The following is a 17628-nucleotide window of genomic DNA, read 5'->3' as shown; positions in this document are numbered from 1 at the left end:
TGTATAATTCTGTACAATTCTGCATAATATGTCAATATAATTTTTTGATAAGTTTGTGTTTTCTAGGAATATAATCACATAATCTGAAAACAATAATAAAATCGTCACTTTTTAAATATCTGCAACTTCTTTTCTTTTTCTCACGTTATTGCATTTGTTAGAACTTCCAGAGAGTATTAACTAATAGTGCTGATGGCAATTATTCTTTTCTTGAGTTTCACTTTTAATGGTCATGCTTCTAAACGTTTCACTGTTGAGTAATGCAAATCTTCTCTTGGTTTCTATGATAAACACTCTGAGTTTAAGAAGAGTTTTCCTATTTCTAGTTTATTAAGGCATTTCTAAAAGCAGCTTTGGATGTCAATCATCAAATGCCACTGGAGCATCTACAGAGATGGTCCAAGGGTGTTTCTCTTGAAGAACATGAATATGGCAAAGAGCTGAGTCTTGACAGGCAAGCAGAAGCTAAGCAGAGGAAGAAGGGCAGAAGGCATCCTGGAGTGAGGGGAGAGCATGAGATGCACGAAGGCACTAAAGGTGCAGCAGCATGAGCGGTGAGGAGGACGGGCAAGTGGACCACTGGAGTTGATGGTGTGAAGATGGGGTGAGGGGGACAGGATATGATACTGGGAGGCAAGCAGGGACCAGAATATAAAGGGTTCCTGAAATCAAGCTGCTCATCACTGACTGAGAAGATGAGACTCGTGTTGTCACATCGCTTTCAAAGACAGGAGAAAGCATGAATTCATCTAAAAAATTTTGGAAGTACATTAACTGATAAACAACAAAAGTATTTCCAGGTAAACATCTGTAGGGAAATAACCAAGACCTAATAACACTGCAAAAGTCATTATCTCTAAAGTTCAAAGAAATGCGATTATGATATATTTACATTTTATTTCTCACGCATATGTGTACCTGTTGTCGCGTCTTGTTGGAAAAAATAATAGCTGAACCTCCTTCTTCTTCTTTAGGGTAGTCGGGAAATGTGCCCGTTAAGTGCCTGAGGAAGAAAAAGGGCAGAATAAACATCCATGAGCACAGCCCTCTCTGCTGCATTCCCCACTAGCTGGCTCTGGTCAAGTTCACTGAAATAAGTGATAGTTATTAGGATAGGTGTTCCCTGCCAGTTGCTGGCTGGACATCCGGTCTCTAAGAAGCAGAAGGACCTAGTGACATTCAGGAACAGGTTTCCTTCCTCAAGGCAATTGTTACTGTGAGACAGACACACCTCTCTTTGAAGCAGATTGTAATTTTCTGCTTTTTTAAATTATTGAGATACTCTGTGCTTGCATTAAAAATGAAGACAGAAGCACAAATTATTTCTTCCTGTTTGAAATTTAGGATAAACACAGGATTTTGAAATAAAACAGAAGCATGGCATTGTTCGAATTACAGATTTAGGACTAGTGCATGAAATACGCATGCATGCTTTAGATTTTAGTGAGTCTAAGGCCCCATATGTTAAGAGTTCCGAATAGTAATTTCTTTTCTGTAACCATATAGTTTCTATGTTTTAAAATGCAGACTTTGAAATTTAATGTTGAGGAATTTCTGAAGGGAAATGAAGTTAATTTTTCCAAGAGAAACTGACTTGGATACGAATGTTATATTTATTCCATATATAGAAAGAAAAAATGACCAAGTTAGTTCCATTAATCCACGGAAGAACAGAATCTGAGGGTTAGAGGAGGTGCCCACGCTCCAGATGATTCTATAACAGCGGTTCTCAAACTTCTGGCCTTAGTTGCTCTTGACACCCTTGATAATTTTTGATGATCCCCAAAAGCTTTTGTTTATGTGAGTTCTAGCTATTGATATTTACTGTATTAAACTTTAAACCTGACACATTTCTAAAATATGCATTTTTCATTAAAAAATAATAATAAGCCCGTTATGTGTTCACATAAACAACATTTTTAATGAAGAATGTATTTCCCAGAACAAAAAAAATTAGTGAGAACAGTATTACCGTTCTGGCTTAATGGAAGTTAGCAGGATGCTTATATCTGCTTCTGTATTCAATCTGTTACAATATGTTGTTTTGGTTGAAGTATAGAAAGAAAATCTGGCCTCACACGGATGTGTAATTGGAAAAGAGAGGAGAGTTTTAATAGCGTTTTAGATAGCTGTGAATATTCTGCTTTGATTCTACACCACAACTCGACAAGTGGTAGCTTCCTAAAGGCTGGTGGTGATGTGGAATCTGAAAGCATATCAAGAACTTTCCCTTCCCTGTCACATCAAAATCCACGTGCCTTGTGCGTTGAATAGATCTTTCACCCCAGCATGACTTTGTAACATGACTTTGTAACATGACTTTGTAACATGACTTTGTAACATCTTGGTCATTTCAAAACTAATGATTCACTGACGTATGTGGACCTTCCCAATGCTTACACATTTCATCATACCAAAAATCATGTTCATTAATAACACCACCAATCTCATACCCCAAAGCTAAGTAACGAGAAGCTCTCAGACTCACAGAGGTGACTACAAGGTTTCCAAAATTGTAATTTTCGCTAGAAAGCTTGCATTTTGTTATTAGCAACAAATGCCCTCAGTTGTTTTCCTTCAGGCTCACTTGGTTCATTTCTGAGAAAATGTTGTCCCAAACCTGAGTCTGAATAGCCAGAGCGTCAGTCGTTTTCTCAAGGAAAAATGAGGTTCCATAAAAAGTGTCTGGTTCGGTCTGAAGCTGGACAGGTGGCAGGTGCCCATCCTGAGTGGCCCTCATACTCTGGGGCGCAGCAGAAGGCAGCCACCTCACCTCCAGGTTCCTCACGTACAATTTTGAAAAGCTATGTATTCAAGGGTTGAGTCTTACAATTATTTTTTACGGTGTCCTCAAGGATACTGTTAAAGGAACTTTTTAAAAAGGCAGGTGCATGACAGTGAGGACTGCGATGACTCTGAACTGGGTCTGAATTGCGGCCACTGCCTCGGGCAGAGGTCGGCAGCCAGCACCTCCCTAACTGTCCCCACCGCAGGGCTTTGGCCCCATCCCTTTCATAGACTGCTTCTCAAACATCTTAGGACAGTTACATCACTGTCTAGACAAAAATCTCTCAGGTCTCTTGAAACTTTCCTATGGGCTCATTCAGCAGGCACGTGACTCAGCTCCTCAGCATTGCTTTGAAAGGAACTGAACACAGTGCACTGCTTGGGGTGGGGTGGGGGGTTCTATGGACATATGCACCAGCAGTGGGGACGTCGGGTGGTGACACACTATGTGTGCCATTCTGTCAATGGAGCTACCGTGACTGCAGCTACTTTAGCGGCCTCATGCACTCATCCATCCATCCATCCATCCATCCATCCATCTAGGCATCCATCCATCCATTCATGCACATAGTCAATCAACAAACATCTGTTTAGTACCAACTAGATTCTGGATGCTGCAATGGAAGACAGTGATCTGAAGGTTCAAAGACGTCAGACCTCATCCTCATGCAGCTCACACTCCACAGCCACAGGGCTGAGGCACAGATCTGGCCCCGGATCCTGCGCGTCTACGAGACTCGTATCTCAAACCTTGTTAACGTGCCTGACCGCGTTCTGTCCTATCTGTGCATCATTCAGCCTACACGATCTTGGATAAAAACCATGAATACAATTGAATTAAAAGTTAGAGCACTTTCCCTTCTTCACACCCACTCACCTTATTCCTTTGACAACCAACTTCAAAGGCAATTCCATTGTAAACTGTTATTGTTTCATTATAAAGCTTGAGTGTTTTTGAGGACTCAAAACAAACCTAGAAACTTATATAAATTAAAACCAAAAGGGATTTACATGTGCCATTACTAAAATGGAACTCCTGGGGCTTCCCTGGTGGCGCAGTGGTTGAGAATCTGCCTGCCAATGCGGGGGACACGGGTTCGAGCCCCGGTCTGGGAAGATCCCACATGCCGCGGAGCAGCTGGGCCTGTGAGCCACAATTACTGAGCCTGCGCGTCTGGAGCCTGTGCTCCGCAACAAGAGAGGCCGCGATAGTGAGAGGCCCGCGCACCGCGATGAAGAGTGGCCCTCACTTACTGCAACTGGAGAAAGTCCTCGCACAGAAACGAAGACCCAACACAGCCAGCCAGCCAGCCAGCCAGCCAGCCAGCCAGCCAGCCAGCCATAAATAAATAAATAAATAAATAAATAAATAAATAAATAAATAAATAAATAAATTTATTTTTAAAAAAATGGAACTCTTAATTATGTTACCCATCAATTGTCAGAGTAAGATTTGATAATTTTATATTTTTCATAGTGTTTTTTGCAAATATACTATTAACTATATTTATTTCTAATAGATAAATGAACATATTTAGTTTTTTAGTGACAGCTTAAATAATTAATCATAATTTCAAATTGAAGGTCTTATCCTTAAAGAATGTAAGAACTGTCGTCGGGCACACATTTAAAAGATATCTTTTAAAATTCGTATGTAGAAAATGACAGCCTAACCTGACAGCTCTTTCTCTCACACACACTCCTTCTCTGTTCTCACGACGCCCCACGCCCTCCCTCTGCGGCAAGGGGACCTCCGTTCCCACAGCCGCTGCACCCGTTTCGTGATGTCCAAGGCTGCCCGGGGTTCGCACTGAGACTCCGCCACTTACAGCACGCTGGGAGAAAACAGTTCTCGAATTCTGTTTCACGTTTCCTTGGTTGCCGGCTTTTCACCACCACGTTCTCAGCTGTGCTCTGGGGCAGAGATGGGACACGGCCTTCCGTCTCCGGAATAACGACGCTCGGAACCCAGACGCAGTCAGCGCCTCTCTTGCTGAGAGTAAGGAAGCTGCGAGGCGACGAGCTTGTCAGTACTTGGAACTCAGCGCAGTGTGGAGCTGGGGAGCTCCGGGGCACAGATGACTTATACTTGGAGACGAGTGACCGGAAATACTATTTCGGCTCCCACGGTGTTTCAGGTGCGAAGAGCCGGGGGGCTGACCGCATCGACCGCAGGTGACAGCCCGTGTGGGGACCTCTAGGGGAGCAGCCGAAGACCCATAACGACGTGGTGTCAGGAAAGATTCAAAGTGGAAACAGTGTCTGGTTTACGTTTGCCGGGACACCCGGGGTGTCTGTTCAGGCCTGTCAAACCCGCCACGGAGCTCAGAGCCGACACATCGTGTGAACATGGACGTTATTCAAACACCTGGAACTGCAGAGTGATGGGGTCTCGGCCCAGAGGGGATCCTTCTCCTTCCCCCCGCGCCCCCCCAACCAGGGCTCTGCCCAAGCGCAGCGGGGTGGAGGAGAGGGAAGCTACCATCAGACAGGGACGATGGTCTAGCCCAGACCCTCTGGCTCTCCCACCCTCGTTAGTGGAAGGGAAGCTACTCCCAGGACCCAGGCCAGCCTGGTGGTGCGTCTCAAGGCCCCCTACCGTCTCACTCCTCCCATTCCCCCCGGGCCCTTTCTTTCTCTTGACTGGATGCTTCCCTGTGCATCTGAAACAAGCTCAGGCCTCTCTCATTTAGAAAACTATCATCCTCCTTTTTGTTTTATTAAAACTTCTCAAATCAATTTTTAAACGTTACACTCCATTTATAGTTATTACAAAATACTGGCTCTGTTCCCCGTGTTGTACAGTACACCCTTGAGCCCATCTTACACCCAGTAGTTTGTACCTCCCACTGCCCACCCCTGTATGCCCCCCCCCCCCACTGGTAACCACCAGTTTGTGGTCTACGTCTGTGAACACTCATCCCCCAGCTTCTCACGCATCTCCCTGCTCACCTCCACACTCCAGCTTTTCAAGTCCTTCACATTCACTGGCTCCATTAAAACAGTTCCCACGAGGTGTTACAGACCAAACTGTGTCCCTCCCCAAACCCACAGGCTGAAGTCCCAGCCCCCGGGACCTCAGAATGTGACCGCCTGTGGAAACAGGGTCCTTGCAGATGGAATTAGTTAAGATGAGGTGATGCCCTCATCCAATATGACTGGTGTCCTTATAAACAAGGGAGATCAGGGCACAGACACAGACACACCAAGAGGGCAGATGATGTGAAGAGACTCAGGGACAAGGGGGCATCTGCAGCTTCTCCCTTCAGCCTCGGAAGGAGCCGACCCTGCTGACCCTGTGTTCTTGGGCTTCCATCTCCCCCACAAACTAAGTAAACAAGTTTATCAGTGAGTTTGATGTGCTGGCTTCCCAGGGTGTTTTACCATGTTGCTCTCTCTTGATCCATCAGATGCAGATGACAAAGTCCTTTTTTCTGGAAGGTTCTCTTCCTTGGCTTCCAGCTTGGGATCCTCTTGGCTTCCTTCCATCTCTCACCTCCTCCTCTTCTATTTGGCACCTCCTTCTCTGCCTTACAGAGAAGGGGCTCACAGGACGTGGCCTGGAAGCAGCGTGAGTTCTGGACCCTCCCTTCCTCCTGAAATGATTTGTGATTGGCTTCCCTCTGAGTTCTCCTCCTGCCACCGACCACCTGCTCAGCCTTCTCTGCCAGAACCTTGCCTTCCCACCTGTAAATGCTGGGGGACCCCGGGCTCGGCCCTTGGGTTCTCCTCTTCCATGCTCACCCCTTAGGATCTCATGTAGCTTCTTGGCTTTAAACACCCCCTGCAGGCTTCACTGCCCCATCACCACGTCTCCTGCCTTCATCCCTCCCCTGGACCACACACTCATACACTCACCTGCCTGCCCAGTGTCTCCCTTCAGAAGTACAGTGAGTGTCTCAGACGTAAATGCCCCAACCTCCACCCTTGTGCTCACCTCCTCTCCCAAACCTCCCCCTCCTCTTGTACTTCCCCATTTCAGAACATGGAAACTCATCTTCCAGTTGCTGCAAGGGCAAAACCCTAGAATCCTGGGCTCGTCTCCCTCGTTCACACCTCAGTTCAATCCATCGGCAAACCCTGCTGGTTCTACCTTCCAATTCTATGCCTAGAATCCAACCACTTTTCTTACCCGCACTGATCCGAGCCATCCTTATCTTGTACTTGTGTTACTGGGATTAACTGGTCTCCCTGCTGCCCCTCTGCACCCCTGCTCCCCTCCACGTAGCAGCCAGAGTGATGTTTTTAAAACATAAGTCATGTCGTGCCGTTTCTCTGCTCCAAGTTTGCCAAAACTCTCCCTCCAAATGAAACCAACGCCCACGTAATTAGGTTAACTTACGGCCCGCTTTCCTGGGGACAGGCCCAGTTATGTGTAATTGACAACAGCACCCCCTTTCATTCTTACAAGTCTCCTGGTTCGGATGGTGATTTACCTGGTTCCTGCACTTACTACGGCTGCCCTGGTACCACGGCTTCCCTGCTGCCTTCCTGCCCTCCTCCACCTTCTCATCGTTCCAGCTGCTTCTCCGTCTACCCCGATGCCCCCTCCTCAGAGAGGTGTTCACGTTCAGAGAGAAAAAACACGCACCCACTCGCTTTAAGGCTTGTTCAAATGGCATCATATCACAGAGGCCTTCCCTGACTACCTTGCGTAAAGTACATGTTTGACCAAATACAGTAGGTTCCCTCTTATCTCACAGCCAAAGGTCTTGCTGAGGGATGTGCATTTGGGATGGAGAAGAGAGGGGATGTTAAGTTGTTTCTGGATGATTACCCCAGTTTCTCCCTGTAGTTTGGAAAGTGCTTTCATAGACGCGGGAATTCTTTTCTACTTAAAGGAAATGTTAACACAAAATCCTCTGCAAAATCATTACATGGTAAAGATCCTGACGTGGTACATGGTGATTATTTAAATCACAGCTTTCCCTCAATTGTAGCTTGAATCTTAATTCCTCAGACATTTGATTACCTTTGAACTTTCATCGTCTGGCTGATTTTCAAAGTTAACGTGGGGTCGTGGGCTAGTACCCTCCCCGCTGTGCCACTCCCTCCCCCCGCCCGCCACCAACTAATTTCCATTTGCCCTCAAATTGCTGCAATAGGCAAGGCCAAAGCAGGTTCTTCAAATGGGCATCCAAACCATCAGATGCACCAAGTGATGCAGAAAATGGATCTCATCACACGGCTGCATGAAAAATCACCTCAACTATATACATTTCACCCGCATCTACAGAACAGGAGAAACGAGAAAGGTGAAAACCACCCAAGAACACAAAGCTTGAGAAAGGGATCTGGAACTTGACAAGACAGGATTTACCAGATATTTCTGCACTCCTAGTCTCCATTTAGTCACCGCCAAGCAAATGCTGGCACGTCTCATGGGGATGACATTTTTTTCTAAAAGCAAGAATTCAACTTTTTGGAACAATATTTAATTAGTATTAAGTATAATTTCCAAAAGATAAACTTCCAGGTATTCATTAAATCCATTCCCTAAAAAGTATTTAGGAAGAGCAGTTCTCCTGGGTTCCCTCACCCTACTGCTCTCCACGCGGGCACCCCTTCCTATTAAACTCTTTTGCTTTGTCAGTTAGAAAATAAAATAAAATAAAATAAAGTAAAATAAAAAAGTAAAATAAAAAGTATTTAGAAAAATTTGAATAGGAATGCTGAATATGAAATATATTATTTATCAAACTTTAGATTTATCAACAAACTAGAGATTGTTGAATATTTTTCAAAAACAAGTGACACCTCCCTACCACTAAATTTGGATCTCCCCTGGAAACTTACAAAAGAAAGAAGCTGAGAAGCCACCATGCCCCCCTCCCCACCAGAGAATGAGCCTTCTAAGTGATGGCACGTGGCAGTTGCTCCAGGGTTGGAAAGCTCTAGTAATCTGACATTTCTTCCAGCTTCTTCTCTTGATACCAAGCTTAGTTACTGACTCAGAAAGCATCCCATCCACATTTCATGACCAAAGTTATCTAGGATAACGGCCTCCAAGTCCTCGGCTCTTAAGTGGGACCTGCACCATCTCTCCCCTGAAGGAGCTTCCAGGCAGGGTTCACGTGTGTAAAGCAATGACTCTGAATCCCCAGCCATCCCATCATCTGATCCCAAACTGTTCTCACTTAATTTCCTCCCCAAACCCCCATCCAAACCCTTGGTCCAAACCTCCATCCAAACCCTTGGTCCATGATTGGGCTTTCAATCTGTCTTTGGCCCTGCAGATATGATATGCGTCCTGCACATCTTGTAGCCTAAGTGAAGAACTCCTGCCTGAGGCACTGTGGAAGCCTGTCTCCACTCTGTCTGAGGCCAGGGGCAAACAGACCTGCCCCCTCCCTCATCTCACACAGGGAGGTGGGAAGTAGCCCCCATTTTATCTTGTACAAGTAGCGTTTGTCCGGCATCTGCGTGACTCAGGCAATGTTGTTGCCATTTCCTTTTTGTGCCTGAAAAATGGCTTCACGGTCTGGAGGCAGGCGCCTGGGCTCTGCGGCAGAGCACTCAGACACCGAGGTGCCACCCTGGCCCGTCCGAGCATCAAAACTCACATCAATTCAGGTGACCTTAGTTCACACCTCACAGGCATCTCCTAACAGCAGCAACCTGTTCTTGAAAGTCAAGATGCTCTGGGCAGGATGCTGATGGCTCATTATTTTAAATGGGAAGAATTAAAATTCGGTATAACTACAACCCCCTGTCCCAGCCAATTATTCTGGGGCTGGGGGTGGGGAGGCGGTGCCCATGATGGAAGTACCCAGAGAAAAGCCCTGGTCACTTCCTGGAAAGAACAGAATTCAAACACAAACCCACCAGGCAGTTCTGAGTGCCCCCTGCAGTCTGTTTCACCTATCACACCAACGCATTGGCTTTCCTCTTCCTCGGATGCCTTTATGGGTTTTGGGTGTAAAATGGAAGCCCAAATTGAATTTGCATTTATTTAGCTACTACTGAGGTTGGCACTTTGCTACCTGCTATGTGCATGTGCATTTGTGTAACTGTCTCCTTACCTCCTGGACCCACTTACTTAGCAGAAATGATCATCGACTGTGTGTTTGTTGCATGCAGGTTTACAAAGCGTTTTCACACACGCCTTTCACAAATTGTTTCTCATTTCATCCTTACAGAAATTCTGTGAGCTAAGCACTTTTGTCCATTTTGAAAAGGAGGAAGTTGGAAAATCCGAGAGTCTAAGTGACTTTTCCAAAGGCAAACGGTTCCTTACAGAAGTGCCTCAATTCTAACCTTGGGATTCTGCCTAGAAGCCCAGGATGTCTCTACTAATCACAGTCACTGACTGGCTTTGCATAAACCCTTAGACAATGGATTCCTTAATTCTTTAGCTATCAAGTTTGTGTTATATACCTTTCACATGTACACAACTTTTAACCCAACAATTCCACTATTGGGAATCCTTACTGAAGTAAAAGCAGAGATATTTTGTGATGCACAATTTGTACTAGCAAAAGCTGTAAAAAATAAAAACTGTAATGAGAGACTGCAAATAATCACCCAATGGGGAATGCGTATGTAATTCTGGTAAAGCCCCACTGTGGAATCCAGCATCGGGACTAGACTTCACCTGTTCCTCTTTACCTTTTCACCACCAGCACTTAATAAATACTTAGGTGGATGAATAAATTCAATTCTCATAAAGACTAGTCTGCTCTATGTGGACAGAGGGGATGTTAAAGATAGACTATTAAGGGGAAAGACTGGGCTGGGGAGCGACCTGGGTTATCAAAAGAAAAGGGGACAGGAGAGCCTTGTACGCCTGTGTTTGTTTGCAGGTGCAGGAGGAACGCATGCACCATCCACCTGGATTAGCTCAGAGAGAGGGCCTGGAGGGAGGAGACCATTCATTTTTTTCTGTACATATTTCAGTATTGCTTTCCTTGCTATGACAAATAGAAATCATGTTTGTAATTAAATAAAATGGCAAGGTAAAATAATATACAATAAAAAATAAATTTTATTTTTTGGTTGACTTCCTTTTTTGTCTTATTTTAGGGTTCGATTATTATAAAGACCTTGTCATTTTTACAGCCAGCGGAAAACATGTTTGTTTCCATAGTTAGAAAATTGTGACCTTTCTCTAGGGAAGTTAAGTTCTCCATTCAGCTTTCGACTGCTTGTTGGCTTTAGCAATTAAGCCAATCTAGTTATTGCAAGTATATTTTTTTCCATTCTTATTACTTTTTAAACTTAATTTATCATATGCTATTTATGTCCATTTATGTTTGTCAGTTCCTGGGCTCTCTACTTTGTTTCACTGATTTATGCTTGTGCTTTTTATATTAGTGTAATGCATTTATATCAATACCTTATTTTTCTTTATAATATTCTTAAAAATAAAGTGCCATTTGTTCTTCCTTATGGTTCTTATTTTCTTATTTTAATCCTAATGACTTCAATAATTATGTTTTCAAGTTCAATAAATAATCCTGTTGGGACTTTAATTGAAATTGTGTCCTCTCTATCAATTACCCAGAGCAATCATGTCATCTTTCTGTTTAACCAGGAACATGGCACGTCTCACCATTTATTCAAGTCTTTTAAAATTTCTTCCTTTTGACATTTATAGACTTCTTAAACTTTCATATATTTCTCTTTCATACTTAGTCTGTGGTTGATTTTTAAAAAAATACATTTTGCTACATTTTTAAAAATATTGTTTCCTTTTGATGTCATTATATTGATAACAATTTATATTATGGCACTAATTATTAGGGTACAAAGTCATCTATATTTTCTTTTCCTTTTGTGGGACGACCTATAGTGTTTCCTCATTAAGTGTATGGCTCTCTTTTGTTTTAAGGAATACTTAACGTTTCATTCATTCATTCACTCATTTAGAACTATGTGCCAGACACTGTACTAGGCACAGGGGAAAAAGCAGTAAACAGAAGATAAAAAAAATCCTTGTTGTTATTCAGTTTACATTTTATTATGCTAAGAATTAACCCTTGTCTTTGTTTTTAAATTTTTACAATAAGAAGTGGGCATTCCATTTCATCAAATAATTTTTTTGCATGACCCGAAATGATAATATTGCTTTTCCTGATGTACATAATATTGCATTCTCCTACCACTGAACTATTTATATTCCTGGGAATAAACACTTGTGTCTAATTTTGAATGACTTGGAAACCTAAAAGTCATATCTGAAAGAACAACTGAGACAGAAAAATCTAAACACAAACAAGTTGGAAATGAATCAAGAATAATCATGACACATAATTTTCTATCCTGCACACTGAGGATTCAGTGACGTAAGTGGAAGCCTGTAATTTCCCTTCTCCCAGATTTCATTAGAAGAAACCACAAAACATGCACGGGGGACAGTTCTGGGAGCAGAGACTGTGGAAGCATATCTCCCAGGCACTAGAGTCCCTGTGGAGGCGGCTCCCGGGGCCTGGTCACGGCGACGCTCCAAGAAGGAGGTGCCCCTGGGCGGCCCCAAGGAGAGCCAGGACTGTCAGTGGCCGCAGGGCACCGAGCCCGAACTTGCCTTTCTGGAGAGGAAAGGGAGCCACTTTTTAAGGCAGGGTCAAGACCTGCCTTAGGTTTTTTTTTTTTTTTTTTTTTTAATTAATTAATTTATTTTTTATTTTATGGCTGTGTTGGGTCTTCGTTTCTATGCGAGGGCTTTCTCTAGTTGTGGCAAGCGGGGGCCACTCTTCATCACGGTGCGCGGGCCTCTCACTATCGCGGCCTCTCTTTGTTGCGGAGCACAGGCTCCAGATGCGCAGGCTCAGTAATTGTGGCTCACGGGCCCAGTCGCTCCGCGGCATGTGGGATCTTCCCAGACCAGGGCTCGAACCCGTGTGCCCTGCATTGGCAGGCAGATTCTCAACCACTGCGCCACCAGGGAAGCCCCCTGCCTTAGGTTTTTGAAGGATGATTCTTCCTCTCTGTGTCCACAGACTCTGAGGCAGCCCCTGAGTTCTCTGTGTCTTGGTGTCCACACCTTTGTGTCTCTCCTTCCTTTTGAGTGGGGCTGGGACCCAGGACTGGCTTGTAGCCAATAGAACACAGGAAGCATGAGGACAGGATGTCACTTCCCCGATGGCTCTCCACGGCTGTAATCCCCACCTCTCTCCCAGACTCTCTCTCTTGCTGGCTTTGGTGAAGCAAGCTGCCATGGTGAGAGGCTCACCTGGCAAGGAGCCGGGGGCGGCCTCCAGCCAACAGCAAAGAACTGAGGCCCTAAGGGGCCGAACCACGCCCACAGCCAGGAGAGCGTGGAAGCAGTTGAGACCTTGACCGCAGCCTTGTGAGACCCTGAGCAGAGGATGCAGCTAAGCCCAGACTCCTGACCCACAGAGACCGTGGGAGCTGCAGTGGGTGTGGTTTTTAAGTCACTAAGTCTGTAAGTCTGAGTGATAACTGTTACGTACGCAGCAATAGGTGGTGAATACACTGGCATCATCCTGAAAACAGATTTTGGGGAGCCCGGGTGGTTGCGGGGAGGTGGGTTCATCAGGCTGGGGCTGATGCAGCTCAGACCTCAGGTGGTGGCGAAGTCAGAGGCCTGAGAGGTCGGTGGGCTTGGGGCATATTTGGAAGGTAGAGCCAATGGGATTTTCTGGCCGACTGCAGGCTGGGCTGAGAGAAGATGAAGAGTCGGGGTGATGGTAAGAGACTGGACGGGTGGGTTCACATCTGCTGGGGTGGGAGGCTGTGTGGGGCAGGTTTGGGAGGATAAGATGCCAGTGCACTTCTGGATGTGTGGAGCCTGAGATGCCGCCCCCCCAAGTGCATCTCTGCGGGGATACTGAGTGGGCAGTGGGACCCCCACGTCTGGAGTTTAGGAGAGCGAGCGCTCCGGGCTGGGGATTCGCATTTGGGAGTCAACCAAACAGGGATGGAATGGAACACTGTGAGCCTGGATGAGGTTACCATGGACACCGAGAAGGGCAGGGAACAGAGGGAGGCAAGGTCTAGGCCCTGGGCTTCTGGCCGTTAAGAGGAGGGACCAGCAACGCATTTGGGTATATTTTGTGTCCGAGGATTTTTCTCCTCTCTTTTCAGATTACTGGACTGTCATTTATATCACGTAACCAAAATCAGCCTCAAGACAGGGGATATGTTGGGCAAAGTTGATGATTTCACGAGTAGCAGCGGCTCCTTCAAGTCAAATGGCCTGTCCAGCTAGAAAGGGCGAGGTCCTAGGACCCCACTGGGCAGATTCCGTTCTATATTGGCTGCTGGTTCTCTCCTATAAACTGAATGGCTTAAATGAGATGACCTTGGATCTTTATTTAAAATGCAATGTTATTTCTGGATAACCTGATCTAGTGACCGCATTGAAATGATTTGCAAAGGATCTTCCATGGTAATATATTCCTTTTTAAGCACTATGTGCTCATAACTTGAGATCATGGTCTCCTTTAATCCTCCCAACAGCCCTGTGAGGTGGGTGCTATTTTTGCCGTCAATATTTTTCAGATGATAAAACTGAAGCTTAGCAAGTTTCACCGGCTGCCCCAGCAGAACCAAGCTTGGAGCAACTCGAGAACCTGCAGGCTCCGCTCCCCGGCCTGGCACTTTACACAGGCAGAGCTGAGCTGACGGCCAAGGAAAGCACACGGGTGGTTTAGGTTCCAGTAATAAAGCTGGAAGAACTTCCCTGGTGGTCCAGTGGTTAAGTCTTTGCCTTCCAATGCAGGGGGTGTGGCTTTGACCCCTGGTCGGGAGCTAGGATCCCACATGCCTCGCGGCCAAAAAAAAAAACAACACAAAAAAACCCAAAAACATGAAACAGAAGAAATATTGTAACAAATTCAATAAAGACTTTGAAAATGGTCCACATCAAAAAAATAAAAAAATAAAAATAAAAATAAAGCGGGCTGCTCCCACTAATCAGAGGTGTGATTTGAGCAAATCGCCCCATCACTGTGGGAGGCTGGTACGTTTCCCTCTCCTCCAAACGATGCTGTTGAACTAGGTTTATTCATTCGTTATTAAAAAGTAAGGCATGTGTGTCTATCAGACAATTTCTAAAGTTCCTTTCAGCTCTAGAAGCTATAATTCATATACGACAATGTTAATGGGGGAAGGGCAATGTTAATTTCTTACAGAATATTCAATGATTAATGTTACTTTCTTATAAAAATCACCTTCAACAGACCCACCTGCCTTTACATTCTTTTATTTAAGGGAGCCTGAAGAGAAAAACACCCATGCCTTCTATGTTTCAGTTAGCAAACGTGAGGCACAGAACATTTGGTAAAGTTAGGGCTGATTAAAAAGTTATGCATATTGTCAAAAATTCTTTCACAAACGTGAAAAGGACCAGCTCTAGAGTCTGCAGTGATTTAGAAAGCAGAACTACTAAAATGATAAATTTTTCCCCTGAGCTCTGACACTGAGCTTCAACGGTCCCACCGTTTCAGACACCCAGGGCAGAGATTTATCTGTGTTTCACCAAGTATGAAAAATATATGGAGGGAGGGGTTTCCGGCTGGTCCCCCCCAAGTCATCCAACCACCTACATTAATGTCAGCAGGTTCATAAATTTCTCCTGCGTTCTAAAGAAAGCAGCTTGTGCCATCGCACAGAAGCCTCCAAAAGTGTCACTTGCTGCCTATAAATTCACTTACACTCAATAAAGGCAATTGGCTACACATGGACTTAATTACCATGGCCCTCGTTGGGAAACTGAGGGGTTCGCCATCTCTCAAAGGAGAGGTGGAAAAAGTCATGTGCAAAGCAAGGCGATTTCTCAGTGGCACATTACAAAATCTGATTTATTCATTGATGGTTCTACTTATTAGTGGGTTATGATTAGCAGTTACTACTCCAGGAGGAAGCTTCCTTCTTGATTCCAAAGTATTATCTTTGCTCATGCTTGAATCCTACAGGAACCTCCCTGCCCTGCGCTCACTTTTTTTTTTATTAAAAGGAACAATATACTACAGATGACGTAATTGATTATTTAGACTTTGGTGACTCTTTTGTTGAGAAAATGATATATATGCTTTATTTTCACCTTTTGTCTGAAATATTTATCTGTATAAAAAATTCATACCCAAGCAAGAACAAATCACTTTACGAAGGAATGCAGAGAATTTTCCATTTAAATAGATGGCCGTCCATTTCTGTTCATGCACCTATAGTTCTAAACCCCAGACATCATTCATCCATAGACTCTTCCTCATTTAAAGGAGTGAGTCACTGCCCTTCCTAACTCAAGAGTCCAGAAAGTTTAGGAAACGAAACTTTACAGATGTTTACATTTTAGACTCATTTCCTACGCTTTACTTTCAAAATTAATCTTTCATAAACAGCAACAGAGTGAATTACAGAAAAGGGAAGCTTTAGAGTACAAAGGTTAATTCTGAAGATCCTCTGACCTTAATTCTATCAAGTGACAAACACCTATTTATGAAACATAAAGGCATGATAATTTCTGTCTGAAGCAACACGTGTGTTGACATATGTCACCATACGACACAAAAATTAAGAGCCTGCTGAAACAAACCCAAAGGCTCCATACCCAAAGAACAGTTTGCCCTGCCTTGCAATGTATTAAGTACCTATGAAGGAGGCGGCTTCCAGTGACTTCAGCAGAGAGTCAGTAGATTTGGGGGCTTTCACATTCCCAGGATAATACTGGTTTTAATTTTTTCAGTGGTTTTCTGACACTCCTTGAGGCGACTGCCTACACTTTCCCACCTCCCTGGAAGGCGTGCAGAGGGTGGCAGTGCCTCTAGCCCAAGGCTGCTCCAAGTATAATCCCAGGACCAGGACTCTTAGCAACTCCCAGGAGCGTGTTAGAAATTCGACACCAAAAACACAGGCAACCAAAGCAAAAACAGACAGGTGGAAGCACATCAAACTAAACTTGTGTGCAGCAAAGGAAACCATCCACAAAATGAAAAGGCAGCCTACAGAATGGGAGAAAGGATTCACAAAGCATACATGTGATAAGGGACTAATATCCAAAATATATAAAGATCTCCTACAACTCGATAGCAGAAGACCCCCAAATAACCTGGCTTAAAAATGGGCAAAGGAAGTGAATAAATATTTCTCAAAGAAGACATACAAGTGGCCAACAGGTACATGAAAAGATGCTCAACATCACTAATCATCAGGGAAATGTACATTGAAATAACAATGAAATGTCACCTCACATCTGTTAGGATGGCTGTTATCAGAAGAGGAAAGATAAGTGTTGACGAGAATGTGGAGACAAAGGAACCCTTGAACACTGTTGGTGAGAATGTAAATTGGTTCAGTCATTACGGAAAATAGTATGAGAGGTTCCTTAAAAAATTAAAAATAGAGTTACCATGTGATCCAGCAATCCCACTTCTGGGTATATATCCAAAGGAAATGAAATTGGGATCTCAAAGGACCATGACCCGGTGCCTGGATAAGCCCAGAGAGCCTGTAGCTGCTGGCTGTTCTTAGTTTGATTTACTGTGACGACTGACAGCAAAATACGCGATTTCACGCAGGTGTGCACCTGTCCCCAAGGCCTCGGTGAATAACCTTGATTTCTCACCCACCTCTTCTTATGTCCTCCATTCAACCTAACATATTTTCCACCAAAGCGAATGGCAGAAAAGAAAAAGCTATTCACCTTCTCATAGGAGTAATCCACATGTGTTCACATCTCCTCCACAGACCACAGCTGCTTTTGAGAATTCACTGAAAATATAATTACACAAGGAATTCAAAATAACGACCCCTAATCACCTCCCCTGGCCATCCCTTTCCCATTGTCCTCCTGAAATTTCTTTTTTCTTTCTGAAAGTAACTAATGCTCAATGTAGAAAATTTGGAATACGAAGGAAAAGAACAAGTAGAGCCGTGGTC

The 17628-nt window shown here is 44.4% G+C and overlaps 1 protein-coding gene across 1 annotated transcript in view; it reads right to left on the bottom strand.

Annotated features, from left to right (window-relative positions):
* The window catches only part of IQCA1 (IQ motif containing with AAA domain 1), a 166351-nt gene that overhangs the window by 99674 nt on the left and 49049 nt on the right, over positions 1 to 17628 (bottom strand). The window contains exon 7 of the mRNA XM_068543717.1: positions 919 to 1003. Coding sequence (XP_068399818.1) covers positions 919 to 1003 — 85 coding nt within the window. The remainder of the gene's footprint in view (positions 1 to 918; positions 1004 to 17628) is intronic.

The sequence above is a fragment of the Eschrichtius robustus genome, chromosome 5 (assembly GCF_028021215.1).
Source record: "Eschrichtius robustus isolate mEscRob2 chromosome 5, mEscRob2.pri, whole genome shotgun sequence".
NCBI classification, from domain to species: domain Eukaryota; kingdom Metazoa; phylum Chordata; class Mammalia; order Artiodactyla; family Eschrichtiidae; genus Eschrichtius; species Eschrichtius robustus.
The sequence above is the reverse complement of the archived record's forward strand: the minus strand, read 5'-3'. Positions and strand labels throughout refer to the sequence as shown.